At 55.9% G+C, this 26,268-nt stretch overlaps 2 protein-coding genes and 1 long non-coding RNA gene across 4 annotated transcripts; all 3 read right to left on the bottom strand.

Moving 5' to 3' along the window:
- Positions 1 to 310: 310 nt before the first annotated feature.
- Positions 311 to 13,792, bottom strand: ADCY4 (adenylate cyclase 4). Of its 2 annotated transcripts, none has more exons than XM_040969024.1 (25): positions 13,563 to 13,792; positions 12,178 to 12,375; positions 11,899 to 12,060; positions 11,268 to 11,417; positions 10,642 to 10,790; positions 10,451 to 10,562; positions 9,707 to 9,834; positions 9,373 to 9,531; positions 9,029 to 9,161; positions 8,631 to 8,807; positions 6,978 to 7,021; positions 6,761 to 6,847; positions 6,554 to 6,623; positions 6,185 to 6,282; positions 5,782 to 5,866; positions 5,454 to 5,591; positions 4,877 to 4,999; positions 4,505 to 4,689; positions 4,244 to 4,328; positions 3,667 to 3,825; positions 1,738 to 1,884; positions 1,407 to 1,526; positions 1,180 to 1,294; positions 752 to 876; positions 311 to 665 (listed from the first exon to the last, which is right to left on the bottom strand). In XM_040969024.1, exons 1-25 carry the CDS (start codon positions 13,719 to 13,721, stop codon positions 513 to 515), a joined length of 3,261 nt encoding a protein of 1,086 aa, XP_040824958.1. In that variant the 5' UTR covers positions 13,722 to 13,792; the 3' UTR covers positions 311 to 512. The 2 variants fall into 2 exon arrangements, with proteins under 2 accessions (XP_040824958.1, XP_040824957.1); XM_040969023.1 differs by having other exon boundaries at positions 4,889 to 4,999.
- A 47-nt stretch (positions 13,793 to 13,839) lies between these two features.
- On the bottom strand, positions 13,840 to 25,589 carry LOC121149209. The gene is made up of 3 exons (XR_005882625.1): positions 25,577 to 25,589; positions 14,830 to 14,838; positions 13,840 to 14,177 (listed from the first exon to the last, which is right to left on the bottom strand). It is a non-coding gene; the product is annotated as an uncharacterized LOC121149209 (long non-coding RNA).
- RIPK3 (receptor interacting serine/threonine kinase 3) lies at positions 15,598 to 19,076 on the bottom strand. Its single transcript, XM_040969693.1, has 10 exons — positions 18,939 to 19,076; positions 18,552 to 18,692; positions 18,109 to 18,418; positions 17,570 to 17,715; positions 17,397 to 17,443; positions 17,093 to 17,260; positions 16,925 to 16,992; positions 16,525 to 16,842; positions 16,345 to 16,390; positions 15,598 to 15,842 (listed from the first exon to the last, which is right to left on the bottom strand). The coding sequence occupies exons 1-10, from the start codon at positions 18,956 to 18,958 to the stop codon at positions 15,697 to 15,699; spliced, it is 1,410 nt and encodes a 469-aa protein (XP_040825627.1). The 5' UTR covers positions 18,959 to 19,076; the 3' UTR covers positions 15,598 to 15,696.
- Positions 25,590 to 26,268: the final 679 nt, after the last annotated feature.

The raw sequence follows: 26,268 nt of genomic DNA, 5'->3' as shown, positions 1-26,268 counted from the left end.
CAGGATCTGTACACAAAGGCACAAAGCAAAGGACACCCACACCAGCTACAGGTCCTTACTGGAAAGCATGCTTGGCCATTGTGAAAGCAGCAGGTGTACTCTGTGGGAGCAGGCACCTAGCTTGTCCCCATGCCTCTGGTCTCTTTGCATAGCAAGCCTATGCTAGGTGCTTCTGCAGTGTTCGCCCAATGAATAAAAGTAATTTCCCTGGAGCTTCCTTCTGGGCTGTGTGGGCAGGGAGCAGGAGAGGATGGATTCTTGAGTTTGTAGCCAAATCCCTTTATTCTTCCAGGGTGCACGAGACAGGAAGTGGCTTGGCAGGAAGGCTAAGGCCCTCCCTGGAGCCTGTGAAAAGACTGCTCTCTTCCAACACACTCATTGGGCCTGGGGGGAAAAAGCCGCCCTGCTGACTGGCTCAGGGAAGGTGCTTTCCAGCTGGATCAGCAGCTTCTGACACCAACTGGCTTCACACCTCTCAGTGTCCTTTTATTGAGGATCTAGGAGGCGGTGCCTCAGCCTAGGGTGGCCGAGGGAGGTCCAGTTCGTGCCAAGTCTGTGTTCAGGAAGTAGGTGCATAGCTGCCCTTTGCCTTTGACCTTGATGATGCCCCGAATGTAGCAGGTGTAGCCCAGTGACTGCAGGGCCTGGGCTGTCTCCTCGGTCACCTGTGATTGGAAGACGTTGAGTGAGCCCTGGGAGGAGCCCTGCCCTTATCCCCATTCCAGGTAGATCTCCAGCAGGGGCCCCTCACTTGGATTTTGCCCAGGATGCCTGTGCTCTCCATGCGACTGGCCACATTCACCGTGTTGCCCCAGATGTCGTACTGTGGCTTCTGGGCCCCGATCACTCCAGCCACTACTGGTCCGTGGTTCAACCCTGACAAAAGATGTGGTGAACAAGGGAGCCTTGGTGGGGGCAGCTCCGAGGAGGGCAGGAAGAGGAGAGGAAGCACAAGGAATTGGGAGGAAGGAGAGGACCTCCGGGTGCCCTGGGGCTGGATTGGGGTGTGGCTTGGGGGAAAGCATGTGGGAGCTGTGAGGCTCCTGGCCCATCAGCTGCCTGCCCATCTGCAGGGGAGTGTCCGGGAAGGGTTTGGGAGCAGCCCACAGAGGATCTGGAGTGGGTAGAGCCTGCGGAGGGGAGGAGGCAGCAGACTGCCCAGCAGAGGAGGGCCCTCACCTACGCGCAGGCGGAAGTTGTTGAACGAGTGCTTGTTGATGACATCCAGCTTAGACCCCAGGGCCACTGCAAATTCCACCATGGTGCCCAAGTGGCTGCAGCTGCGCTCGGCTTCCTGGCAATGGGCCTGCCCATGAGGAAGGAAGGACACTAGTGAGGGTCCCACCGTGGAACCACTGGTGAGAGCCCAGAAGTGGTAGGGTCGGTGGGTATGGGGATATGCATACCGGCTGCTGTCCCTGTGGTGCATCCTGCCCAGAGGTGGCATTCAAGCCCGTGGCTGCCATGTAGGTGCTGCCAATGGTTTTGATCTTCTCCACCCCACTGAACTTGGGCTTGGAAAGCAGCTGTGCAGGAAAGAGGCTGAACCTTCAGTCTCTTTCTTTCCCCATCCCCTCCCAGCAACAGGTAACCTGGGAGCTAAAGGATCAGGCTTTGGGCTTAGGAATGGTTGCAGGAAGGAAAAGGATGGTGATGGGCACAACTGGGGGCATCAGAGAAGGAGAGGGGAGGACTGGCCAGGAGAGCCAGGTCCCTGGACTCCAGGACATCAGTCACCTCATCAAAATCTGCAATGATCTCGTTGAGAAGCCGCAAGCACTCGAGCCCCTCATGGTTGATATTGGATTCTGAGTAGAACTCCTTGAAGTCTGGGATGGAGGCGAAGAGGACACACACACACTCGTAGGACTGGTGGTAGAGGTCCTGGGGGTGGGCAGCAGGGGCTGGGATGAGGGCTGCATGCTGCCATCTCCCCGTTCCCAATCTCCACATTCCCAGTGCCCTGCTGAGGAATGACTGGAAAGGGGAGACAGGAGGAGGGCTGGGATACCCCAGGACTGTGGCTCAGTGGTCAAACATTAGGTCTCATAGTGATTCTTGGAGGTCTGGGGCTAGGACTACCTCACAGACACAGAAAAGGAGTCACGCCTACAACTGTGATCGTGTTGATAGGAGTTGCTTCTTATATCCTTTCGAATTGCTGAGGGATGTTAAATCAGCTTACACAGTCCAATCAAGCAGAGGAAAAATAAGGGTAGGGTGATAAAGATGGAATGAGACATGACATGAATTTATAATATGTATGCCCATGAAGTCTCTTGAGCTTTAGTTCTTGGCTCTCAGCTTTTTTTTTTTTTTAAGATTTATTTATTTGAAAAGAAGAGTTGCAGAGAGGGAGAGAGCTCTTCCATCTGCATATTCATTCCCTTAAGGTCATAACAACTGGAGCTGAGCCAGTTCAGAACCAGGAGGAGCATCATCCAGGTTTCCCATGTGGATGCAGGGGCCCAAGAACTTGGGCCAGTCTCAATTGTTTTCCCAGGCGCATTAGCAGGGAGCTGGATTGGAAGTGGAGCAGCCAGGATTTGAGCTAATGCCCATAAGGGATGCTAGTGCCACAGGCAGCAGCTTTACCAGCTTTGCCACAGTGCCGGCCCCAAGCTCTGAGATTTCTAATAGCCAATCAATGTGGAGAGGAAACAGCATGGCAACAACAAGAGTCCCTGGGTCTGTAAGAGAAGAACCTGGGAGAATGGAAATACAGGTCTTGAGCACAGATGGCAGGCAGTGTGGTAGCAAGGCTGTGACCAGCTGTTTCTCTTGTAGTATCCCTCAGGATAGGACATTTCCATACTAATCACCAGGTAGGGTGGTGCAAATGAGATAGCCAAATACACAAGTTACTTTGAGCAAGTTGTTCAGGGTCTAGAGCAGTACCAGTGAAAAGCTCTGTGATGAGGGAGATGCTTCATAAACGTGCAGCTGACATGGTGGCCACCAGCCATATGTGACTACTGAGCACATGAAATGTGTGGCAAGTGCCACTGAAGGACTGGATTTTTTTTTTATTGCAAGTAACTCAAGTAGCCACCTGCCTAGTAGCTGCCATATTGCATAGCACAAGTCTAGAGGAACAGATGACCTCTCATCTACAGGTGACTAGGCATCTGAAAGGTACAAAGCGGCTGACAGCTGGAAAAAATCATTCTGGGGCCAGTGATGTGGTGTGACAGATTAAGCCTTTGCTGACAAAGCCAGCATACCATGTGGGTGCCAGTTTGAGTCCTGGCTGCTCCACTTCCAGTCCAGCTCTCTGCTTATGGCCTAGAAAAGAAGATGCTTAAGTGCTGGGGCCCACAAAACCACATGGGAGACCCAAACGAAGCTCCTGGCTTTGGCGGAGCTTAGTCCAGCCTTGGCCAGTTGGGTATTACTTACTTCCTTCTGCCTTTCAGATAGCTAAATTGAAAAAGGGAAAAACACACCTTTCAAGAGTAACCTTGAAACACAGCAACCCTGAGACAGAGCCTGGGGTCTTGGGAAAACAGAGTACCCGACAAGGGCAGAGGCTGAGGCAGCCTCCTGTGTCCCATGGTGGGTCGGGGGGTGGGGCAGGTCCAGAGAGTTTGAGTGAAGGGTCTCAGCTTTGATCTGCACTGGATCCCAGAGCATCTGGAGCCCTGGGCACCTGGGGTCTGCATTCACCTCATTGCGCCGTTTCTGGCCGATGAACTCGGGGGCCACATGTGCTGGCAGCACATTCTCCAAGAGCAGCCGCGTCAGGTTCTCCATCATCTCTGTCTCTTCCCGCTCTTGCCTCAACTTCTTCTTCCACAAGAAGTCCAGGCGGCAGTAGTACTCATTCTATGGAATGTCATGACAGGTGTGTGTGTGCATGGAGGGTGCATCTCCCCCCTCCCAGCCTTTGCCCCCTCCAATTTAGAGAAAAGATGGGGGGGCAGTTGTCCTTGGTGAGAGACTGCTCCTGAAGCAAGATCCAGATTAGGGTTTGCAGACCTTGAAGTCTGGGCACACTTTCCCAGATGGGGATAGGATGGCTGGAGAGAGGGCAGGGCAGATTTCTTTGGGGAGTGAAGGACCAAGAAGGGAGCAGGCATGCCTGCCTAGAAGATTCTATTGACCCTACCACTTGGGTTCTGCCCTGGAGACAAGAGTGGCTGAGTCCATAATGCAGGAACCCTAGTCCCAAATGCGGAGACTCCAACTCCTTGTGCCTAAGGAAAGACTTGCCAGGATGTAGCCACTGAGCTGGGTGACTCACCTGCCGGGCCAGGACAAGAATAGTGAAGAAGAAGATGAAGAAGGAGATGGCTCCCATCAGCTTGGGCTCCTTCAGCACTCCCGGCCTATGGAGGCAGGGACCAGGGTTGTCCCTTGCTCTGCCCCTTTCTGCTGTCCCCTCTCTGTTCCCAGCACCAAGCTTCCCTCCACTTTTGTCCTGCAGGTGATTCGAGTCAATGGGCTCTGCCACATGCCCTCTTACCCACCCATTCCCGAGGGCCTGTGCTGTAGCCACACCTACCTGGGCCCCAAGGATCCCACGTAGAGGCGTGCAGTAAGACAGTCGGATAGCCAGGCGTGGGAGTGCAGGAAGACGGAGCAGCAGGCCACTAGCCATAGCACGAGCAGCAGCAGCTTCAGCTCGAAGCTCATGTGCAGAAAGAGGGAGCAGGCCAGGAAGCCCAGCACGCAGCAGTGCATGGAGTACTAGGGCACCAGGCAAGGTGCTCAGGCGTGCACCTGCCACCTGCCCCTCAGGCAGGGGTCAGGCACCCCCAAGGGTTCCCTGCCTGCTTCTCTCAGGGCCTGCCTTGGGCAATAGGCAGTCTTCCTCTCTCACACAGATGCACGTGGAAGGTAAGGAAGTGTGGGGAAAGAGTTTCAGGTTCTGTGCAAGAACACTTACCGGGACACTGACAAGAGGTAGGGCACCAGGGCAGTCCCAGGAGAGGTTGAAAGTCATGGAGGATACATTGGGAGCCCAGGCAAGGTAATCCAGCGACACTGGTAAGAAGAACTGTAGAGGATAAAAGAAGATGTGGGCTGGCTTTTGGCCAGGCCAGGGGCAAGTTTGGGCCAGTCTCCTTCATTCAATCTGGGGTAGACTGTGCCAACTCAGATGGAGAAGGGAGCCTCAGTGCTGCCAGAGTCCCTTAGCTTCCTGTTCAAGTTACACTTGGCTGGGCAATGAGTGCCAGGAACCTTCCAGGGTTAGAATTAGGGGAATGGTCCCAAGTTTAGAAAAGAATCAGCTACGCAAATCAAATAAAAAATGCCTACCAAAAAAAAAAATCCTGCACAGAAAGCAATGGAAAAGATGTCCACCATTAGAATGGTAGACACTGAATGACATTTTCTTGGATTGGGAACATGTCTAGCCTCTCCTGGCCTTAGTCCAGCTGCTCTCCTGACCTAAGGTATCCCCTGTTAGTCCCTGGCAGGTCCCACGTGGCCCTCCCCTGAATCCTCACCAGGCTGGTAATGGCCATGATGAAGACAAGGAGAATAGTAGCAGTGCCCAGGGCCACTCGAAGGCCAGGGCGTGTTGCTACCAGGCTGGATAGTGCAGGCATCCAATGCAGCATCTTGGGGCCCTTCAGGACACACTTCTGCAGAAGGAATATAAAGGTCATAGCCCTGTGTCTGAGGTGAGGGGCCTTATTTGGGCCACAGCTCCAGATCCAGCCCACCACTCCCACCCCCCATCCTACCACTCCCACCCCCCATCCCCCCACTCTCATCCCCCATCCCACCACTCTCATTCCCCATCCTACCACTCTCACCCCCATCCCAACTCACCGTCAGGTACTCTGAGAAGCAGACAAAGAGGAGGAGAAGGAAGAGTAGAAAGGTGATGCTGTAGGTGATGGCCAGAGCTGGGGGCCTAGAAGGAGACAAGAGGGAGGCCTTGGGGTACCCTATGTGTTGGCGGGTGCTGTGGCATCTGGTTGGGAAATGGCATGGGAAGAGAGTGGCCCTAGGATCCAGGCTGACAAAATATACAAGGTCCTGTTAACTTGGAAATGCTGAAGGGTCTAGGACAGTGATGGGGACAAGCAGAAGCCTGTCAAGAAGGGACTCTCCTTGAGGATGACTTAAATTACAGCAGTGGCTCTCTGGGCCCTAGGACCACCACTGCTCATCTACCTGGATGGGTTCTGAACAAGTCCTTACCCCTCCTAACACCTGCAAATGACCTCACCTGTCTGTCACGAGCATCTGGATGATGAAATTGGAGAAGAAAACCAGGAAGGTGCAGGCTGTGTAGTATTTGAAGGCAGGGAGTGCTGAGAGTCGGTACTGGAAGGGAGGGGGTTAGGGGCATCAAGCCTTCAAGGACAATCAGAGGGCTTCCCCCTCCCTCCAACACCAGGTCAGATTCTCCAAGGAGCTGCCCTCCCATAACCTGAGAACCTAGCCTATAGGGTGACTTTCCATTCAGAGAAAGAGAGGCATAACCCCAGAAACCCAAGGGAGCAAGGTCTGGTGAGCAGGGACTCCAGGACCGTCCTGTGCCCAGGGCCAAGTTGAGGAATCCTCTGCTGCTCCCCACCCCCTGATGATAGCCCACCTCTTTCTCCATCTCTTTTTCCCGGAAGTACAGCGTCAGGGCATTGAAGTCCTTTGACTGCCTCCATTGTCTGGTGGGTGATCAGACAGACGGCACCAAGAGGAAGAGAGCAGGGCGGGGGCAGGAGGAGGGGGGTCAGTGCAGCAGCCCCTCGTGTCCCTCCTGCAAAGCACCCCCAGCTCTCCCAGCTCTCTTCACTTTCCGTACTTCTGAGAGTTGAGCTGTTCAATGACCTGAAAGAACTTGGCATCCCCAGTGTCCAGTTCTTCATCTAGTCCGCGTGGGGTACGGCTCCTGCACAGTGACAGCCAAGCCTGTCAACACGGAGACCCTCAGAAGCATCTGGCCAAGCAGCAGCAGGCTCGGGGAGGGTGGAGGGGGTAACCCAGGCAGCCCCACTGTCAAGGACACCATGGCATCCTACCGATCCAGACTCCACTGGGGGCTGAAGGAAGCCAAGGCCTTCTCCTGTTGGGAAAGCACATTGTGTTGAGGGGGAGCCGGTGTGCACTGCCTCTGCTGTGAGATGGACACTTCAGGCCTTATACATACCCTTAACCATGGGCATCTGACCTGGCTGCCTCCCTTGCTTCTGTGTCTTCTCTCTCCTACCAAATCCTGCCCACAGTCTTCACTGACTGGTCTATACCATTTACTTTTTCAGTTTCTATCACTTCACTGGAGTGTCCTACTTACTTTTCCATAGGGAATCATCCCAGATCTCTCTGGGTCATATGAAGGAAGAAGTGGTGTCCCAGGGCCACATCACCCACAAATCTAAGATCTGGAGTGTGTGGAAGGGAGAAGGAGCAGGAATTCTGGGAGGGAAGGGCTTGTCCAAGTAGCCTGTCTGTGCAGTTATGCCTAGATCTAACATCTTCCAAACCACCTGCCTGCCCCCGCCCCATGCCTGTAAGGTATATGGAGGCAAGGAAAACACCTCACTCCTTTCTATGCCATTAAAAACTAGCCTAGTGCCTCCCCGGAGTGCGTGCTCACGAGACATGAAAAGGGTGAGTGGCTGATCCCCGATATGGCCACCAACACTGTTCCCCAGAATGCCCAGCTATTGAGCAGAGAGAGGTGATTCTCTGGAGCTTGAACCCTCCAGGGGCTGAGATGTGACACGTATGTTGGCCACACTCTATCCCAGGAGACACCCTTGAAGCCAGGCTTTCTCCCTTCATCCCAGTGTGCCCCAGCCACGTGGCAGTGGAGGGAGGTCTGGCATGGGCTGTGGCAGGAGGAATGGCACTCCAGGTCACATCACAGTCCTTTGGATCATGGGGGACTCCATACATGAGTCACCCCACCCTGGAGGCTCCCTCCTGCCATAGTCTGCTGGGCCTTGGGTTCTTCCTTTCTGTCCCACCCACCAGCCTAACCTCCCTGCTTCTCCCCAACTCCCTGTTGAGCTTAGAATTAAAGACCTCATTGCCCCAACACTACCAAAGCCGCTCTAGTTGCCCCTCCGTGCCCCAGCATCTGCTAATCTTTGGTCTTACTGCCTGCTGGGTGTAAGAGGATGGGACATGGAGAAACTAACCAGCTGTGCCCAGAAGACAAGATTCTGTGGCGATCTGCAGGAAAGTGTCTAGGAGTGCTGGCTGGAGACTGAGTAAGACTGGGGAGAGCAGGCCAAGTGGACTGGGCCTGATCCTGCGACCTGTGTTTGCGGACAGAACCCCAGTCCCTGTATGAAGCGAGGAGGGATCTGGCAGGAGCCAGCTGGCAGGGGAGATTCTGTCTAGGGCCCCAGAGAGAGTGCTGTTGCCAGCGCTGAGTGTAATAAAGCATGAGTGCAACAGGCCTCAGTTAGAGGCCTGACTGGGGCCTGCAGCTCTGCTAGTCTAGTGGGGGATGGAGGTGTCTGTGCAGACCAAGCTGGGGATGATCATCTTTGTTCTCTCTCCGGAGGGAAGGGCTGGAGTCATGCCTGGGGCAGCTGGACAGTTCATGATCTTGAGGTGTCAAAAAGGAAGCCAGTGCCTCCAGGGTGGCAGAGACTGGGAGCCTGGGGTGGAGCCTGAGGGCCACACAGGAAGTTTCCCTGCACTCATGGTGGAGGAGCACCTACCGGGAGCAGTGTGGAGGTAGACACGGGGCTGTCCACGTGGCTCAGGTGGGCAAAAGGTTTGGCTGCGCCCCACGACTCCAGGTAGCGGGTCATCAGCAGCGACGGGCGCATCTCATGGCCTTCCAGAGAGGACAGGAGCCCCCCCGCAGTGCCCTGCTCATCCTCCTCCTCCTCAGCCTGCAGCACAGGGAGGGGACAGTGGAGTCACAGGCGCCCTTCAGTTCCTGCACGCCTAGGCGGAGGCTCATCTCCTTCCATTTGCTCCCCATCCCCAGCGCCCCCTGGGAGCCAAGACCCCTTCTCTGGCAGAAGAGATCAGGTATGTTGTCTGTGGGCTGGTTGGTGTGGGCCAGCCTGGTGTATGTGTCAGGGTGGAGTGAGTCCAGGCTAGGCTTTACCCGGGGATCGATGACCAGGTAGGTAGGCTCCCCTAGTTCTCGAAGGTATGGGTCCCGGTGTTCCATGGCTGCATCCTCTACTGCGTAAGCCCCCGCCAGCAGGGCCAGGGTGGCCCGCGTGATGTGTACCCGTCTGAAGGGAGGGGGTGGTGCAAGTCAGCGGGATGGACCTCCCAACCTCTCATTTCTGCAGGGGGCAGGGGCTTAAAGAAACACCCCCCTCCCACCCCATGCCTTCAGAATCTTCCTGGGGCTGTACTCTGCTGAGGAGCTGCGTAAAGGGCAACAGCAGGCAGGAGGCCTGGGTGGCTTCCTGGGGCAACTGCTGGGGCCCTAGGCCTTACCCTGGCACACCGCCTGCCTCCATGTGATTGGCCAGCGTGACGTCATGGGACCAGACGTCGTACTGCCACTTCTGCAGCCCAATGACTCCGCAGAGCACGCTGCCTGAGTGCACGCCCACACGCATGTTGATGTCCACCCCAGTGGCTGCCCGCAGCTTCCTGAGCAGAGTGGTAGTGGGGGTAGGGGTGGGGGGGGGGAACCAAATGAGTAGTAGTCTCCAGTCCCACCCTCCTAGGCCACACCCCTTCCTCACCACCAGCTTCTTCCACCACCTTTCCTGCCCCTCCCACCTCCATCTCGCTATACTCCTCCTCTCTCTCCATGTCAGCTGACCTGATGGCCCGGCACATGTCCAGCCCCATGCGCACGCAGTTGATAGCGTGGTCTGGCAGCGAGAGGGGCAGCCCAGAGACACAGTAGTAACAGTCGCCTAGGATCTTGATCCGCATGCATTCGTGCTCCTGGGAGTATGCGTGTGTGCCCGTGTGTAGGAATTTGAAACTGGTTAGAGGCCAGAAGGTGGGGAAGTGGGGAGGGATGTGTGGAAGGCTTTTCTAGTTTGGGCATGCCTGGGATTTCCTTTAACTTGACGCGGGGCTGACTGAGTCTTCCATAGAGACATCTTTCTCAGGAGATACTTCTGTGACTGCCCGGTTTGGGCATGTATGTGTATGTGTGTGTTGGGGCAGGGTAAGGGGTACCTAGATTTGGGGAAGTGGAAGTGGCCCGAGATTGAAACGGTTTCTGGGGGAGGGAACAAAAATAGCTTGCCCAGAGGCAGCCCTGGGCTCTGGGCTGGGGCTGCCGAGGGCAGCTGAAAATCTCTGATTCAGTTGCAGAGTCCAGAGACGCCCAGGGTTGGGACAGCTGCAGAGATGTTGCAAGGTCCCTCCAGACAGGAGGCTAGGATGAGCAGCAGGTGAAGCCGGTGTTTGGGAGGGTTTCCTACGTCTGCTGCAGTACCCAGCTTGGAAGAGGCTCTTTCAAGGTGGGGGTTTCTCTGGGAAGGAGCTCTCTAGACTAGCGTGTTTGAGGGGCAGTGGGTTGGCATTTGGCAGGGGGCGGGGGAGGCCTGACCTTGGCTATCTGGTCGAACTTGCCAAAGAGCTCATTGAGCATCAGCACCAGCTCCTTGGGGGAACACTCACTGGCCAGCCTGGTGAAGCCCACAATGTCGGCATAGAGCACGCTGCAAGCACAGGACATGCCAAGTGAGCGGGGACCAGCTCTGTCCGCCACCCAATCCTTCCAGCAGCCCTGCCTCCTACCTGACTCCCTGGTGCCTCTTGACATAGAGGCTGTGGAAGTTGTTGGTGCTCTCTGGCCGTGACCCCTGGCCGGCCTGTAGCCGAGCCATGATCTCAGCCTTCATCTCGCGGGCCAGGTATGCAGGAAGGATGGATAACAACAAGTGCTCCTGGAGAAGGTGACTGTAAGATCGAAAGCCAGGAACCCCAGTCCCCCCAAGCCATTCACTGCTCTCTGATGGCGCTTTTCCAGGGTCTGCCCCAAGCCCGGCCCACGCGCGGAGGAGTGTCACCTTGGCAGCTCTCTCTGCTGCTCGCCTCCCATCCCTCCCCTCAATCCGCTCCGCCTCCAGCCCCGCATCCTGCCTGACACCTCCGGCCTCGCTTCCAGCCCCGCCTCCCGCCTCCGGCCCCGCCTCCCAGGTCCTGCCCCGCCTCCCATTTCTTGCCCCGCCTCCTGCCCCGCCTCCCTGTTCCCGCCTCCCACCCCGCAATCCTGCCCCGCCTCCCGGCTCCAGCCCCGCCTCCCGGCTCCAGCCCCGCCTCCCGGCTCCAGCCCCGCCTCCCGGCTCCCGCCCCGCCTCCCGGCTCCGGCCCCGCCTCCCGCCTCCGGCCCCGCCTCCCGCCCCGCCTCCCGCCCCGCTGACCTGGTGCTTCTTCTCCGTGTCCAGCCGCCGGCGCGACTGCAAGGAACTGAGTGCCTCGCGGAAGGTGGCGCGCAGCGCGCGCTCCATCAGCGCCTTGTGGTACGCTCCCACCGCGTTCCCGCACAAGAACAGCACCGCGTTGGCTGCCAGCTGCGGGTGAGCGCCAAGCTCAGCGCAGCGCGCGGGACTGGGTGGGGATGGGGCTGCAGTCGGGGAGGACGCCGCTCGCCAGGGAGGGTCCTAAGCATTGTGGGACGAGGGGTGCCCATCTTCCACGTTCTCGGTCGCTGTGCCAACGTGGCCTCTTAGCCCTCCCTCTCACCATCCTCCTTCCCGACCCGCTCCCGCCGCACAGAACCACCCAAGTTCCGATTTTACCCGTGGAGGTTCCATCACCCAGTCACCCACATATTGACACCCCATCCCCATCCTGGCCAGCCACGGCTTCCTTTCCCTAGGGGCCCAGAACCTTCTTCTGGGCTCCTCAACCGTCTCGGGAACCAGCGGGGCTGTTTGGGTTGGTGTCCTGCGCCCGGCCTTTCCCCCCATGGCCCTACCTGCGCGCAGAGGGGCTGCGCTGAGGTGGGGCGCAGGGTGAGGAGGAGCCCAGGCCTTGAGGATGCGAGCTCACCTGCGGCAGGAGCGCGGGCCGTGAGTCGGGCTGCGGCCCAAGGTACAGCCCCAGGACCAGCAGGTGCGAGAGGGAAGAGGCCAGGCCGGCCGCGATGGCGACCCGCATGCCCAAGGGCAGCATGGTGTACGCCGTGAAGATGACGAAGAGGAAAAAGGACACCTGGGGAGGGCCAGAAGCGGAAGGCTGAAGGCCGGGGTGGGCGTTGCGCCTCTCCAGGGCTGGCTGGGGAGTGGGGCGGCCGTGCCCTCCCACCCCCTGCGCGGTGCCCCCTCTCACCTGGTCCCAGGCGCTCACCACACCCCCTGTGAACAGGAAGCCGTGGCCCAGCGCTAGCAGGGCGGCCCACACGAGACCGGACAGGGCCCACGTCCAGCGCTGCAGTCGCTGCTCGCGGGAAGCCAGGCCCAGCAACAGCGCGAAGCCGCCCAGCGCGCACAGCACGGTGGTTAGGAAGCTCGGCTCTGAGACCAGCGCCTGCAGGGAGGCGGTGCGTGAGGCAGTATGGGGCCAGGAGCTCCCGCAACGGGGAGAAGGCACGTAGTGCCTGGGAGGGAAGCAGATAGCCCCTCCAGGCCGATTCTGAAAAGTCCCAAGTCCAGCTATGTTTTCCATTCCCCTGAGGTCAACACTTTGCTGGTCGGGGGGGCTCCTGTGGTTCACCCTGTATCTGATTTGTATTCCCAACCTGGGACGTCTACCTGGAAGAATAGCAGCAGATCCCATACCAATTATTTGTGACTCCATGACTTTTCTGTCACGTGGGAACCACAGTACCAGTGTGGGGCTCCCAGGCAAGAGGATGGACCTCAGCTCACAGGAATCCACTTAGGAACGGAGGCCTGCCACCACCAGGGCCCTTCTTGGGGGTAGGCGGCTCCCAGCTTCGGGACGCGCAGTGTCGCGCTCGCGCAGCAGAGGGCGCCAGGCACCCGCCGCGTCTCCGGCCGCCCGGGGCCGCGACCTCGCCACCTGCTCTCGGCGCTGCCTTAGTGCTCCCACCGCCGTCCCCGCCCTTCGTTCCTACCCTCTTCCTGGACTTTGGGGTGAATCAACAAGTACTGGCCACGCCCGGTGATATATTCCCCCCCCCCACACACACACCCTGTCTCCAAGGGCTAGGAGAAGGGAGGGAAGAAAAAATGTTTCCAGAAATGAAATATACGAGCTCCATCCTTCCCAAATGTATACTGCAAAGGGACTGTAGGGGAGTGGGATGAGGGCGTCTTCGGGCATACTTCGGGTACAACTGCCCCACATCCCCTACTAGGGAGAGAAAGCCAGGAAATGAATTCCCCCGGGGCCTGAGTAGAATTTCCCCTCTGGAAAGCTGGAAAATCCGGTGTTGGATTGAATTCTAGAGTCGGTGGACCACAGCAGCTCACAGGATCTGTAAGACCCCCGGAGAGAAAGGAGGGCACAGGAGCATCTACGGGACCCTCGCTGAAGATGCGGAGAACCCGGCCCGGAGCTGCCAGTGACGTCTCAAGGGTCACTCCGCTCTTGGCAGCGAGGCTCCACACTTCGTGCCCAGCAAAGAGAAACACGATCAAGAAGACCGGTCCGAACCCTTGACACACCCCTCCCAGTTCCCCAACCCCATGTCTGGAAGGGACCTTCCCAGCTTTTTTCCCTGCGCGGCAGTGGTCGCACGCCCAGCTCACCCTGCCACTGGCCCAGGCAACGGCGAGCAGCGCTCCGAGCGCGCACAGCACGATCATCAGCAGCAGGAGCAGTAGCGGGTACTGTTGGCTCAGGCTGTAGTAGGTCTCATAGAAGAGGTCTTCGCTGGGCGGTGGCCGGGGGCTGAAGAGGCGCGCCATGGTCGCCGCGGCCTGGGGAGGGCCCGCCACCCAGTGAGAGAGGCCCTAGGGCGCGCAGCCCTCACCTGCTCCCAGCCATGTCATCCCGTGTGCAGCGCGCTACGTAGCCCCATTCCCAGCCGGCTCCCGGCTGGTGGTGAGGGGTTCCCCCTCAACGCACCCAGCTTAGTTCCCCCAACCCTCCCCGTCATCAGGGGGGCGAGACTTGGCTGAGTGGCACCCAGCAGCCCCGCTCCCCCTTGCTCCCGAACTCACTGCCCACGACGCCACAGCAGCCTGGTGGCCCAGGCCGGCTAGGAAGCTGGGGTGGTCTGCTTTCCGAGTGGCTCCAGTGCCCTGGGCGACAGACGCTTCCCTCCCGGCGCCACGGCCCCCTCCCACTTCCCCCAGCAGACAGCCCGGCCCCTTCCCGTGCTGGGTCTGACTCCCTGGGCCGCCTCCCTCACTTCGGATCAGCTCCCGTAAGGCCATCCTGTTGGTTTCTCGGCCCCTCTTGAGAAGGGGAATGTAGGCCGTGGGAGCAGCACGAGGGGGCTTGGGTGGGCCGAATGGGGAGCCCTTCGTGGGGGAGCCTTGCACCTGCGGAGGCTGAACAAGGACCTGAGAGAAGCTAGGTGAGAATCTGGAGGAGAGAGTGTGGGTGCTGATGCCGGGATGGCACAGGGATTTAGATTGGACAAGGGACACCATTTCCCTAGCCACTGGCATATGGGGACACCTCTGTGTGTGTGTGTGTGTGTGTGTGTGTGTGTGTGTGTGTGTGTGTGTGTGTGTTTGACTTTGAGGACCTCTCACTTTTCACTCTCGGACACCAGTAGAGAATCAGACGGCCTTGTGTGAGAGCTGGTGGTGGAGGGAGGTGAAGGCATGGGGGCATGGATTCCCTCGCAGCCCCCCTCACCCACACCTGGCTGTGGCCCAGTCTCTGAGGCCTAGGAGAAGTGTGGGGAGGGTGCTGCAGGGCCACAGCCTCTGCTGAAAGAGCTAGGGCCGCAGGCGGGGCTCCAGGGGAAGCGCTCCACCCTGAGATTAGAGCGCCCCTGGGAGCCAGGCATCTGGGATTCCTTCCTGCCACAGCTGTGCCCTGACCCCGGTGCCACCCACTGACCTCCCTGGCCTCACACTTCCTGCCTCCACCCCATGGTGCTTTCTTCTCCCAGGGCTGCCAGCTCTGAGGGCCCTCCCCTCTCCATCCCTCTGGCTGACACCAAACTTACATTTAGGCCCAAAATTCCATCACCATTTTGTGCATCCTTGCCCTCTCCCTCCCTCCTAGGTGTAGATTAGAGTCAGTTTAGAGAAAGCTGGCCCCAGGCTCTCTCTAGTCTTCTTTTAATAAAGATTTATTGATTTGAGAGCTCAGTACGATTGCGTAATGGCTAAAGCCCTCGCCTTGAATCAGTGGGATCTCATATGGGCACTGGTTCTAATCCCAGTGGCCTGGCTTCCCATCCAGCTCCCTGCTTGTGGCCTGGAAAAGCAGTTGAGGACGGCCCAAATCTTTGGGACCCTGCACCCGTGTGGGAGACCCAGAAGAGGCTGCTGCCTCCTGGCTTTGGACTGGCTCAGCTCTAGCCATTGCAGCTGCTTAGGAAGTAACTCATGAGACGAAAGATCTTCCTCTCTGTCTCTTCTCTGTATATCTGCGTTTCCAATAAAAATAAATAAATCTTTTTTAAAATAAATAAATCTTTACAAAAAAAGATTTATTGATTTGAAAGGTGGAGCTCAAGAGATTGTTCATCTGTTGGTTGACTCCTGAAATGGCTAGAACAGGCCCAGCCAGGTCTGGGTCAGGTGGAAGTCAGGAGCCTGGATTGGCAGATGCCTAAGCACTCATACCATCCTCCATCCTCCACTGCTTTACTGACACATTGGCAGCCTCGGAAGTGGAGCAGCCAGGACTCGAACTGGTGGCTTAACCTGTTGCACTACAACATACACTCCAGCCTTCAGCTTCTGGCTTTCTTTTGATCTAGTTGTGAGGATGCTGCCAGCCCCTACCCATGTGGGAGGGTGTGGAGCCCTGTTTGGGCAAGGGTGTTGTCTGTTGTATAGTCAGTGTGTTTTTGTCTCCAATCTGCACTGCAGAACAGTTGTCTAAGATAATACACGGCGCCCCTGGGAGGAGAAGAGGGGGCGGTTTGAGCAATCAGGAAGAGACAGGCAGCAGGAACCACAGGGCAGGTGAACAGTGGCCCCTTGTGTTCACCTGGGAGAAGTGCAAGTATGGGGTCTCAGCCTGGCAGTGGTTCTGCCATGGGCAATGCCTGCCCCGTCCCTCCCTCTCCAGAGTTAGTTTTGCAGAAGCTCAAAAGGAGCAGCAACTGGCACTTATTTTGTTCTTTTGTTGGGACCAATCTAGAGACCATGGAACTTAGGGGCTCACAGATGGAGTGCTGGGGGTGGGGGCAGTGTCAGGCAACCATGTGTAAATTCAGGCATTGAAGGGTGACTTCAGCAGGATCCTCTCCCAGAGGGGCTCAGCTTCTTATTTGGTTTAGATTATCCCGAACCCTTCCTCCCATTTCCCTTCTGAGGCATCCTGGATCTACACATACTGAACCTGAAGAAGCTGCTGGAAGAATTGAGCAGCCAAAAGGATGGGGTGAGGCTTGGGTACCTGCTCTTGGATATGCCCTTGGGTTCCTGGAGAACATGTGGTGTTCCTGCAAACAACATAGGCCTCCTGTCATAAAGTCTGGCTCCTCAGATGCTCACCTGCTCAGTTCCAAGTTCACCCTAAGGAAGAGGCTAGAACGCGCAGGTGTCCCAGGGTCTTGCGGCACTGCCAGGGTCTCACCTGCTGTCCTTGGGGGTGCAGGTCTGGGGGCTCAGTCCCACTGGAGTTTGGCTTGTCTGGGGTTTGGGATGGCTGGACCATTGGGTCCAGAGACGTCCCTGCTGTCTGGGGCGGCCAAGCCTGTTCTTGTTCCCTTGTGGCAAGGCTGGCGTAGGCTTCAAGCTTCGAGGTAAGTGGCTCCTCCAGAGTCAGGCTACCCAGCTCATAAATCATGGAGCACTGATTTCCCGTGGTCCCCCAGGGCTTGCCCATTTGTGTCCCTCCTGAGCCTGGCTGTGGCGTAGGTAGCCTCCTTTGCTCAGAGAGAAATGCCTTCACCTGTGGCGGAGACAGGGGGAGCTAGTGGGGCAGGCACTGGTATGGCTTGACTCCGGGTTTGGGGCAGCCATCGGGCACTCACCATTGAGACAGCAGTGTCCAATTTGTCCTGCACCGAACGAAAGGTGTTGTGGGTTTCTGGCTGGCATTCTGAGGGACAGTGGATCCCAGGTGAGTAGAATTTCTCCCCCACCCCCACCACCGGATCCAACCTCCCCAGCTGCCAGGGCAGGGACGATGGCCAGCTCACCTTGGAAGGAGGGCCGTTCTCCAGGCTCGTGGCTCCAGCAGCGCTGTAGCAGCTCTTTTAGTTCCTCCAGGCCGGGAGTCTCCGGGCCGGAGGCTGGTATCTCGTTCAGTGGAGGATGGTTGTGCCTCTCACACAGGGCTTCCTGCAGCAGGGACGTGGGACCCACCCCTGGGGTGGGAGAGTAGGGAGTATTGGCCACGCTGCTCGCAGGGGTATTGGGCAAAGGGGAGGAACAGGTAAGGGAGAGCTTGGGGGAGAGAGACATTTGGGGCCCAGGACCCCTCCAGGTTCTGTAGAGGCTTACACTCAGGTTCTCTTCCAGCCAGCACTGCCCACATTAGGATCCCAAAGCTGCGGGAGACACAAAGCTGAGGCTTGGCCCAACCCTGGCTCTATACCTCTGTCACGTGCCACCCTCTGAGAAGTGCCCAGAGAAGCGTGAACAGCTGGGCTCTGTGTCCAGGTAGATTGTCTTACCTGTAGACATCACTGGCCATAGAGGCCTTCCGGTTTACATCAGCTAACAGCTCCGGGGCCAAGTAGTTCAGGGTGCCCCGTGGCTCACTGGACCCTACCCCTGACTGTGAACTTCCCTGGAATGTGGACAGGCCAAAATCTGCCAACTGCAAAAGGAAAGAGATGGAGACAAGGAAAGAGATGGGCAGGGCCCAGAATCTTCTTTCCTCTCCTCCCCAAATGACCCAAGAACAGGCCCATCTGATTTCTTAAAGATGGGGCAGGGGCATGGAGGTTGAATCAGGGGGTCCTTGGGGTGGGAAGTCTAGGTGCCCTGGGGGGTGGAGCTAGGTCAGCTATGACCTGTGGAGAACCTGGTGGGTGGCTGGGGCAGTTGAATGCTACAGGGCATATATCACGTGGAATGGCAGAAGCTCAAACTCCTGGCTGCACCTTGGGCCCCTGGGTAGCCCTAGGACCAGAGCCAGAAGCTAAGGTTGTTCATCAGACAAGGTGACCATTGGGCGGGGACTCTGGGCAGGGGTGGGGGGTGGGCTAACCTTGGCGTGGAATTCCGAGTCCAGCAGAACATTGGAGGGCTTGAGGTCCCGGTGCAATAGTACCGGGTTCAGGCTGTGCAGGTAACACATTCCGAGCACCACTTCGTGCAGCAGGCGGCAGAGAAGTGGCCAGACCCGGGGACACTGGGGCTGCAGCAGCTCTGCCAGTGAGCCATTCTCCATGAACTGGGTCACCAGCGCCGGTCCGCACACATTGTCCCACTCCAGGTTCTCCGTGACCCCCAGCAGGAGCAGCACGTGCTGGTTACGGAGACCAGCCATGGCCTTCACCTCCCTGGATATCTTCTCCCTGCGCTCCAAAAGAGAACTGAGGTTGCGCTAGGTCAGGGAAGGACCTGTCCTCTCCCGCCTGGAGTCCCCAGAGCCCGGCAGCCTCGCCTTCCTCCGAGGCCAGACAAGGGGCAACAGCCGAGGTCACTCACGAGTTCACGATCTTGACAGCCACATCATAGCCCCACTTCCGATGCTGCGCCCGGAACACGGCGCCGAAGCCGCCTTGGCCAATGAACGCGGTCTTCTCCAGTTCCTCAAGAGCCACCAGTGGGGCAGAGGCACCGTTGGGCCTGAGAAGAGGAGGTTCATTAGTTCCCTAGCCGCCTACTAGCGGTCAGAGTCTGAGCCCACGAGCAGCCCGAGTCTCCATCCCTCACCACCCGGGTGCCGGTGGCTCCTCCACTGCTCCAGGCTGAGGGCGCTCCCGGCAGCCTCCCACTCGCGGTGTGAGGGGACTGGCCCCGGTGCAGCGAAGCACCGGTGTCTTCGGCGAGGCGGGAAGCGTGAGGCGCACCCTCAGGCCCCTTCCTACTCACCACAGTTTGACGGAAGACATCAGGCCAGTAGGAGCCGGTGGCGAGCCTCGGGGATGAGGCGGCCAGGGTTCTGGGTAGACAGGAAGGGGGTCTGCAAAAGTCAAGGTCAAGCACTTATTCCCCTTCCCTCCTGCCGCGCTGCTGGGAATTACTCAGCTACTTCCTTCTCTGTAAGCTACAGTCCCGCCCCTACTGCCCGGACCAGGCGGAAGGAAAACTAGCGCTTTTCTCTTTCGAGGTGTACTTCCTAGTCTCCCTAGGCAGTGGTTAAGTGTAGCTGGGCAATGAGGGTGCCACGAAAGGAGTCCCTCCAGGCCAGACACCCACTGCTGACTGCCAGGGGATCTCCAGCCAGACACCTGCCAGGTGAGCTTTATGGCTCTAGGGTTCAGTTCTCACACAGCTGTGCTGAGGTTCTAGCTGATGCCACTACAGGTTTCTGCTGCGCCAGGCATACCTATGTAACATACAGAAATAATGGAATGCCTTGTCAGAAGAGCAAAGCCTGAGTTTGCAGTGTGTGTGTTATATATGTGTGAATGTGTGTGTGCATGTATGCGTGTGCTTGTGAGTGTGTGTGTGTGTGTGTGTGTGTGCTTTCATGTGGGTGCAGGATCCAAGCATCTGGGTCAGCTTCCATTGCTTTCCCAGGTGCATTAGCAGGGAGAAATTGGGAATCAGTACTCCAATATGGGATGCAAATCCAATGTTGTATGTGACAGTTTAACCCACCATGCCACAATGCAAGCCTCCCCAGGCTTTTTGAATGGTTTATGAAATATCTCCTAGATGGGGTTATTGTGAGAACAGGATAGAATAAGGCCTGAAAAAATCCTGCCCCTTGGAGTCAGTGCTGTGGTGCAGCCTAACCCTCTGCAGCATGGGTGTCTTTTATCCATTCCAGTTCCAGGTCCTGGCTGCTCCACTTCTGCCCTAGTTCCTTGCTTATGGTCTGGGAAGGCAGCAGAGGATGGCCCAAGTCCTTGGGCTCTAGCATCCATATGACTCTTGACTTCTGGCTTCGGATTAACCAAGCTCCAGCTGTTGCAATCATTTGGAGAATGAACCAGCAGGTGGAAGATCTTTCTCTCTGTAATTATGCTTTTCAAATAAAAGTAGAATAAAGCCCTGAAAAAAAAAAAAAAAGAAAGAAAATGCTCTGGTCCTGATGCAAGTTGCATGCTTAGTAAGTGACAAGTGCGATTTTGAACACTTCTAGTTCACAAATGTGTGGGCAGAGAAAACAAACTGAAGGACTCAGTGTGAAATAGCTGCCCTTCCTTCTCCAGATCAATTCCCAGCCCTACTCTTCCCACCCTTCATGGAGTGGTGGGGGGTTGGGAGACCCCTTTAATGACTCACCCCTCAGATCTTCCTGAACGAGCTGGGTGACTACAGAGGGGCGTCTAATCTAGGCACCTTCACGTCTCTGTCTGCTTGGCACCAGAAGGAGCCTGCCTCTTTTCTTTGTGGTTAGGATGGTTGGAGGGAGAGGGGGGAAGGGAGAGAACAGAAAGAGAAGCAAGGGCACAGAAATTTTGTGGCACCAAAATCCCAAATGGGCACTGGTTCAAGTCCCGGCTGTTACACTTCCCATCCAGCTCTCTGTTTATGGCCTGGGAAAGCAGTGGAGGACTGCCCAAAGCCTTGGAACCCTGTGCCCATGGGAAAGACCTGGAAGAGGCTCTTGGCTCCTGGTTCTGGACCCATATCTGGCTCTGGCCTTGTGACTCCCTAGGGAGTGAACCAGCAGATGGAAGATCTCTCTCTATCTCTCTAATTCTGACTTCCAAGTAAAAAATAAATAAATCTTTTAAAAAAAAATAGTGTAGGGCCGGTTGATTTGGGAAGACTGAGCCAGTGGTGCTTGTGGCATGGATAAAGATGGGGTTGTGAGGTGTAACTCAAATAAATGATAGACCCAAAGACCCCTGCCAATTTGACTCGGCACCATTTTAAGGATTTTCTTCCTCTAGGTCTTGGTTCCCTTAAGATTTGCACATCCTCTAGATTCAAACAATTTTTAAAGGAATGATTAATTAGATTTTATTTTATTTTTTAAATTGAAAAGTCAGATGTGCAGAGAGGAGGAGAGACAGAGAAGATCTTCCACCTGTTGATTCACTCTCCAAGTGACCACAACGGCCACAACAGCTGGTGCTGCGGTGATCTGAAGCCAGGAGCCAGGAACTTCCCCCAGCTTTCCCATGTGGCTGCAGGGTCCCAAGGCATTGGGCCGTCCTCCACTGCTTTCTCAGGCCACAAGCAGAGAGCTGGATGGAAAGTGGAGCTGCTGGGATTAGAACCAGCATCCAAATGGGATCTGGCGCATTCAAGGTGAGGATTTTAGCCACTAGGCCACCGCACCTGGCCCTAGATTCAAATTTTGTTGTCTGGGCTCGGCACAGTAGCCTAGTGGCTAAATCCTTGCCTTACATGCTCCTGGATCCCATTTGGGCACCAGTTCGTGTCCCGGCTGTTCCACTTCCCATCCAGCTCCCTGCTTGTGGCCTAGGAAAGTAGTCAAGGACGGCCCAAAGTCTTGGGACCTTGTACCTATGTGGGAGACTCAGAAGAAGCTCCTGGCTCCTGGCTTTGGATTGACTTAGCTTTGTCCCTTGTGGCCACTTGGGAGTAAACCAGTGGATGGAAGATCTTTCTGTCTGTATCTTTTATTCTCTGTAAATCTGACTTCCCCCCAAAATAAATCTTGAAAAAAAAAGGCAAAAATAAATTTTGTTGTCTGCCAATCCTTTGAATCTAGCAACCTTTTTCTCCATCAGTCTGAATTACTTTGTAACCTCATTCCCACCAATCCACTGTACCTCTTGGTGCCATACCTGATGGCCTTATCCACCAATCCCTCACGGCCTCTCCCCCTAGTTCTCACCCACCGCCAGCACCTACCAATCTGTGCTTCCAAGAGCCCTATCTGTTAATTCTTCATGACCTGCCCACAGCCCTACCCACCAATCCCTTACAGCTCCGTGATACCCACCCCAGCCATAAAGGCACACTCCTGGTGTGTGGGGGCCACCTTCCTCTTGCTCTCCCCCTCTCTCTTCTCTTGCAGTCCCCTCCTGCTACTTTGGCAGGAGACCTCGCTCTCTTCTCTCTCTCTCTCTCTCTCTCTCTCTCTCCCTCTCTGCCTCCATTCCCAGTCTCTCTCTGCCTCCATTCCATCTTCCCTGATGGAATAAAACCTCCTGTGTGGCTTGCTGTGTCTGGTGCTTCGGCTTGTGGCAGCAAAGTGAAAAGAGCTAATGCTGAAGAGACCTAATGGGAGAAGTGAAGGAGGGGAAGACCAGAGCGCACGATGTCAGTGTAACTCCTTGGAGGATGATGGGGCTCCAGAGTTCATGCCAGTGAGGCTGGAGAGGAAGAAAGCCAGCGCAGAGACATTTCCAAAATATTAATAGAAGGATCTGGAGATGAGAGAGAGGAAGCATGAACAGTTTCTATTCTGGGACACTGAGAGAATGGCAATGCCATAAATTGTGATACAGAATGGTATGGAAATAGCTTAGGAACCGGGGAATCTCAAAAAGTCCTGGGAAAATGTGTGTTTTGAGAAAACTATGCATGCAGTTCCAAAATGTCTACCTCAAAATAAACTTATACTTTAATATCTTTCATGAACTTGTTGGAGACTGTTTGTATTTGAGTGAGAGACGTGTGTGGAAGCCTGGAGGGAATTTCCCACCCGCCCTCCAAGGAGAAAGTGTGAGACCAGAACAAGGAGAAGGGTAAGAATCAAGTTGCAGGGAATGAGTAGAATTAACCAGGAAGGCCTATGGCTGGAGAAGGGAAGGAGTTGGAGGACAGAAAACCTTGCCTTGACTTCAAGCTCAGGTTGTAGAAGAGAAACTAGTGAGAGAAATTGAAGCAGCAATGGCAGACCCAGGCTAGCCAGGGGAGGAGAGGGCCATCTATCAGCAACTACTGAGAAAGCATAGCAATCCAGGTTTTCCAGAGAAGTCACCCGACAGTGGATTTGCACACAGGTATGTTTGGGGAAGGGAACTTCAGAAAGCAGGAGTGGAGGGAAACAGAGTTAATACGGAAGGAGGAAACGGTGTTTCATGAGATTGTAGCTGATGGAAGTTTCAGCCCAGTAGAAGCTCCAATTTCGGGAATGTCTTTGAGAACTAGCCACACGAAAAAATGGGAGCCTGAAACACTCCTCTCTCTGTCAGTGTCTGTATTCATTGGTTGAGGATTGCATCTGGGCAGGTGGGCTAACTTGCCTACCTGTCTGGGCTGTGTTTGCATCAGAGCTGGCAAGGAGGGTGTGGTGAGCAAGCCCCTGGCATGTGGGAAACCCTTGCGGAAGTTCATGTCACATGTAAACTTGAAGAGCTTTGAACATGAAGGAAACAAACAACTAGGTTGGCCAACTTTAAGTATAGCAGAGAGTCTCATACAATTTGTTGGAGGCCATAATGGAGCAAAAAAGGATCTTTCTCTACCTACTCCCCAATCTTTGGGCTTTATCTGTGCTATTGGCTTTCTTGAGTGTTGAGTCTACAGTCTTGCACTGCAGATTCTATATTTCTGTGTATTCATAATCATGAGAGCCAATTCCTTAGAGCACATCTTTGTCTCTGTATACATCATGTTGGTGCTTCTCTGAGAACCCTAATACAAAGCCTGGAGCAATGTGAAAGTCAACTACAGGGACTGGTACTATGGTCCAGCACATTAAGCCTCTGTCTGCAGCATGGTATCCCAAATGGATGACAGTTTGAGTGTTGCACTTCTGATCCAGCTTCCTGCCAATGTGCCTGGGAAAGCAGCAGAAGGTAGCCCAAGTGCTTGGGCTCCTGCAGCCATGTGGGAGACACGGATGATGCCTCTGCCTCCTGGCTTTGGCCTGGGCCAGCACCAGCCTTTGTGGCCACTTGGGAAGTGAACAAGAGGATAGAAGATCTCTCTCTCACTGGGTTTCTCTCTTTTTTTTCTCTGTAACTCTTCTTTTCCAATAAACAGATTTTTTTTTTTAGGGTCAAGGTATAGAATTGAGATAATGTGCCGACAGTGCACATGAGTCACACTCCCTTGGATCTATAACTGAGCCAGAACCCGAGAGTGTTCTGTGTGAGCACACCATCTGTCAGGGTTCGTAAACAGGATGAGGACTCATGTAGCTGGTGGTGTTTCACAGTTAAGACGGCTTTGCTGCCTTTGCCAGAAGAGCTTCTGTTTTATCTTGAGCAAGCAGGATTTGAGAAACAGAGACAGAGCACATGTGCTGCTGCCAGAAGTTTGGAAACAAACAGGAAGAGAGGGACAGAGGGACAGAGGGGTGCATAGGAAATGAAGTCTCCTGCAAAGGACCATGGGAATTTCTTTGGGTTTTTTTTTTTTTAGAGTTATTTATTTTTATTGTAAAGTCAGATATACAGAGAGGAGAGACAGAGAGGAAGATCTTCTGTCTGTTGATTCACTCCCCAAGTGACCACAATGGCCAGAGCTGCACTGATCAGAAGCCAGGAGCCTCTTCTGGGTCTTTCACGCGGGTCTAGGATCCCAAGGTTTTGGGCCATCCTCGACTGCATTACTAGGCCACAAGCAGGGAGCTGGATGGGAAGCAGGGCTTCTGGGATTAGAACTGGTGCCCATATGGGATCCAGTTCAAGGCAAGGACTTTAGCCACTAGGCTACTGTGCTGGGCCTGCTGCTAAGCTTCAATGATGAACAAACAACCTGTTTATTTTTTCCCTTTTTGTCTTGTGTTCATAGGCTTCTTTGCTGCAGTCTTTTTTTCTTTTTTTGCAGTCTTGTGGGGTCACTCACTATGTTGGCCCCCTCATCCTCTGACAATCAATCGCTTTCCACCTGCCAACCACCTGCATCTCATTCTCGGCTCCAGGCTTTGCCTTTGTTGGGGAAAATCCGAGACAGAATCCCACAGTATAAAATGTGAGCATAATGAATTAAACCCTGAATATGGACCCGACTCCGGGGTCCTGGGTTTCAGAACCGTTACTGATAGTACAAGAACGCCACTTTATCGACAGGAAACTTGAGTGCTTCCATGCCACGGATCACTGTTTTTCTTACGTGTGGCGAGGGAAAGAAGCAAGCCCAGGAAAATGCTTGTACATCTGTGACAGCAAATGCGCACAAAATGGTGAACTATCAACCAGGACTCACTACACATCTGTGTGGTTTGAGACGTCTATAACAGTTTGCATCTTGTGTAGTCTGAAAAATAACAGATGTCTCCAAGGCCGTTGACTCACACTTGTGTCTCAGCTCCGCTGCACTCCCTCTCGGGCCCCGCCAAGGTGAGCCAGCCGCGCTGTGCCGGGGTGTACACGCCAGGGGGCAGCCGAGCTCAGCCCACGGCCCGGCAGCGCGAGAACTCGCGCGAACGCGGAGGAAGAGTGGCGGAGCCTCCGCGGGCGCCAGGGGGCAGACGCGCGGGGTCCCCGTCAGCCTGCTGCGCCGCGCGCCTCGCGCTCTCCGACGCCGCCTGGCAGGCAGGACTTTTCCCAAAGTCATATGTTCCATCCCCCTCTGGGGCGGGCGGGTGTGTGTGTGTGGGGGGGGGGAGGTGTGGAGAATGAGAGGGGGATCGGGGTCCCAGGGATACCCTCCCCGCCGCGGGAGAAGCTTGGCAATCCACACGCCACTCTCTGGCTCTCTCCTTGCCGCTGAAGCAACTCAATCCCCCGGCTCCCCCCACCGCCACCCCCACCCACCCCCACAGGCATACCCGCAGAGGGGAAATTGAGTCACCGAGAAGCGAGTCCAGAGTCACGGGGAGTTGGGGGTAGGGGAAGAGGGAGGGCTCACGCCAGCCCTCGGGGCCTTCCAGATGCTGGGAGGAGGGGAGGGTTCTCCTGGAAAACAAAGGGAGGTGAGGGGGAGGCGGCTGGCTGGGCAGGAGCGGGGGCCAGACACATGGAGAAACAGTGCCCAGGATCAAAGGAAATATGACATTTGCAAAGAATGTGCGCGTCTGCTCGTGCTGCGCCGGGAGGGGCCGGGCATGGACGGCGCGCGGGGGCGCCGGGCCGGGTTTCGGGGTCCCCAGCCCCCGGCCGCCGTCGTCGGGCCACCCTCCCCCGCGGCCTCGAGGTGTGCCTCGCGCCTAGCTCCCCGGGAGTCCCTCCTTCCTTTATTTCCGAGATGAAACTGGAAGGGAAATGTAACCAGAGGAGACCAACCAAAGAGGTGGGAAGAGGAGTGGGGTTAAAAAAAGAGAAAAAAAAAAATCTAAACCAGGCCGCCTCTCCGGCTCCCCCTCAGAACATTCTCCTCTGCCCGCCGCCGGCCTGGCCTCTTGTCCCGCCCACCCCGCGTCGCGGTCCTGGGCTCGGAG

The sequence above is a fragment of the Ochotona curzoniae genome, unplaced genomic scaffold (assembly GCF_017591425.1).
Source record: "Ochotona curzoniae isolate NIBS_2020 unplaced genomic scaffold, NIBS_Ocur_1.0 scaffold_4701, whole genome shotgun sequence".
Taxonomy (NCBI): domain Eukaryota; kingdom Metazoa; phylum Chordata; class Mammalia; order Lagomorpha; family Ochotonidae; genus Ochotona; species Ochotona curzoniae.
Note: the sequence above shows the minus strand (reverse complement) of the source record. Positions and strands in the feature narration are given on the sequence as shown.

Excerpts from the sequence above, each read along its gene's own strand:
- ADCY4 (XM_040969024.1), bottom strand. The coding sequence starts at position 13,721 with ATGGCGCGCCTCTTCAGCCCCCGGCCACCGCCCAGCGAAGACCTCTTC. Across the intron at positions 12,376-13,562 it reads TTGCCTGGGCCAGTGGCAGG|GCGCTGGTCTCAGAGCCGAG; the intron begins GTGAGCTGGGCG and ends GCCTCCCTGCAG. Across the intron at positions 6,283-6,553 it reads AAAAAGAGATGGAGAAAGAG|TACCGACTCTCAGCACTCCC; the intron begins GTGGGCTATCAT and ends CCTCCCTTCCAG.
- RIPK3 (XM_040969693.1), bottom strand. The coding sequence starts at position 18,958 with ATGTCTTCCGTCAAACTGTG. Across the intron at positions 18,419-18,551 it reads GCTGTCAAGATCGTGAACTC|GGAGAAGATATCCAGGGAGG; the intron begins GTGAGTGACCTC and ends TTTGGAGCGCAG. Across the intron at positions 17,261-17,396 it reads GGCTGGAAGAGAACCTGAGT|GGGTGGGTCCCACGTCCCTG; the intron begins GTAAGCCTCTAC and ends CTCCCACCCCAG.